The following is a 2,227-nucleotide window of genomic DNA, read 5'->3' as shown; positions in this document are numbered from 1 at the left end:
CTGTACGGCTTCTCTCCAGTGTGAATACGTTGATGGACCTTTAGATCCCCCAATGTTCTAAAAGTTGCTAGACATTGGTCACAGCTGTATGGCTTTTCTCCAGTGTGAATACGTTGATGGACCTTTAGACTCCCCCACTCTCTAAAAGCTGCCCCACATTGGTCACAGCTGTATGGCTTCTCTCCAGTGTGAATACGTTGATGGACTTTTAGACTGCACAACTGTCTAAAACCTGAGCCACACTGGTCACAGCTGTACGGCTTCTCTCCAGTGTGAATAAGTTGATGACGCTTTAAAGACTGTGATGTTGAGAAGGCCTCCTCACAGTGCTGACAGGGGTGAAGCTTCGTTCCGGTTCCTCTTCTCTGTTCCTATAGCAAGAGACAAAGAGAGGGAAAGTGCCATTATTAAACAATGTAAAATCATAACACATATTTGCAGCACGTCTGTGGCTCATAAATCACCTGAGGTTTGACTAAGTCAGTTCTGTGACAGCCAGAGGGGCATGGGGTGGTACTAGCCTCTATAGAAACATGACTGATCTCCACAGATGCTACTTTAACATTTTGAAATTACTGAATTGTTAGAAATTACCCGATTCTTTTGTTGGAAGCGCGAGAAGTGAAGACAGGAGAGGACTACTTAAAATCAACAGGAGGTTTACTGGAAGTCTGAGCACAGGTGAAGTCTTTACAGCGCTGGGGTCAGAGCGACAGAGCTCCCGCAGGAGATCCATTCTCTGAACCCTGAGTTATGTTTTACAATACATTTTATCCTTTTGGGCTAGGCCCACCCTAAACAAAGGTACAACAATTCACACTTCGTAATCCTATTGGCCATTTGGTGTAAGCCAGAGCTCGCACTTCCTTGTTGGAATGTGGTAAAATCTAGGTATATGTGTGTGTGTGTGTGTGTCAGGTGGCAGCTTGATCTTCATCAATAGGCACTGAACAATGGATGGCCTGGGCTGCAGGCCCCCTGTGTGAGTGATGCTAATTTGTATGTTAAACTGGCCAGGTGGTCATCTCAGGTTGTAGCCCCCGGCCTCTGCAGGACATCCCAAGACAAAGCAAAAGCAGAACTTGGAATATGCTAAGTGGGCCTAGGTGTGGGTTGCAGACATCTAGTTTCTACAGAAGTTTCAGCCTATAGTTCCCAAGTTTTACTCAGCCTAATACAGCAGTCATCAATACAGTTTTAATATGTATAAGCAAGGAAAATGAAGGTATGAAAGGTAACAAAAGGTGTGAGAAGTAACTAAAGCTGATAAAGTAACTAGAGTCTATAAGACTGAAATCTTACAATTCCCCCTTTTGACATGATTTTATCATGTCAATCACAAACAGTGGAAAATCATAAACTGTATTGGAGGACTGACCTGAATGTCTGAGACAAGTCATGCAATCAGAGGGAGCATAAGGCCCCCTTCTGGAATCTCAATGTAATGTAAACATGTCTTCATTGCTAACATACATCATTGTGTTGCCAAAAGCATCTGTCCACCAGTCTTCTCATACAAAGGAGCTTGAGTCAAAGCCGATTCTGGACCCATAGGGTCCACATTGGTGCTGGCCCACCCTCTGCAGTTAGAACAGCTTCCACTCCTCTGGGGAGGTTGTCCATAGAGTTCAGGAATGGGAGGCTGTTCAAATGTCTTGGTATGTTGAAGCCTCAAGAGTTATTTTCACTGGATCACAGTTCCTGAGGAGCAACTTCACCTCATGAGCCAATGCCCTGCATCATACTCGGTGGTGTTGGTGTGGATGTGGCAGTTCAACCATGGAGCCCCCTATCTGGGAGCTCTCCACGTCTTGGGGTAGGGACACTCTGCAGGTGACATGAGGTGTCAGGCCTAGGCCCACTGCGCCGTGGCATCCCATCCTGGCACCATGCTGGAGTTTGTTGAGATCCTTTTACGACTGTCTGTAGGAACTGGATGCATGCCTGGGTGGTTGATTGCATGCTCCCATAGGTACGGAAGAGAGTGGGGCACCTGAGTTCAATAATTTTGAGGAGTGGATGAACACCTCTGGCAGCACAGTGCACATGTCAGCAGCTATATACGGGCGGACTGTCATTGTAACTACATCAGGCAGGATTCTTCATTTCACAAACTGGAAGAAATAAGCAGAATGAATAACACAAAAATGGAAAGATCCAAATAAAGCAATCCACAAAAAGATAAAGTGCAAAACAATACATAGAAACATGACTGATCCCCACAGAT

At 45.4% G+C, this 2,227-nt stretch overlaps 1 protein-coding gene across 1 annotated transcript in view; it reads right to left on the bottom strand.

The window, feature by feature from the left end:
- Positions 1 to 2,174, bottom strand: part of LOC109953713 (zinc finger protein 239-like) — a 3,240-nt gene extending 1,066 nt beyond the window's left edge. The window contains exons 1-2 of the mRNA XM_020589185.1: positions 1,474 to 2,174; positions 7 to 371 (exon numbers count right to left, since the gene is read on the bottom strand). Of these exons, the coding sequence (XP_020444841.1) occupies positions 7 to 371; positions 1,474 to 1,515 (407 nt within the window). The 5' untranslated portion in view covers positions 1,516 to 2,174. The remainder of the gene's footprint in view (positions 1 to 6; positions 372 to 1,473) is intronic.
- Between the last annotated feature and the right edge of the window lie 53 nt (positions 2,175 to 2,227).

The sequence above is a fragment of the Monopterus albus genome, unplaced genomic scaffold (genome assembly GCF_001952655.1).
Source record: "Monopterus albus unplaced genomic scaffold, M_albus_1.0 scaffold1065.1, whole genome shotgun sequence".
NCBI classification, from domain to species: Eukaryota; Metazoa; Chordata; class Actinopteri; order Synbranchiformes; family Synbranchidae; genus Monopterus; species Monopterus albus.
Note: the sequence above shows the minus strand (reverse complement) of the source record. Positions and strands in the feature narration are given on the sequence as shown.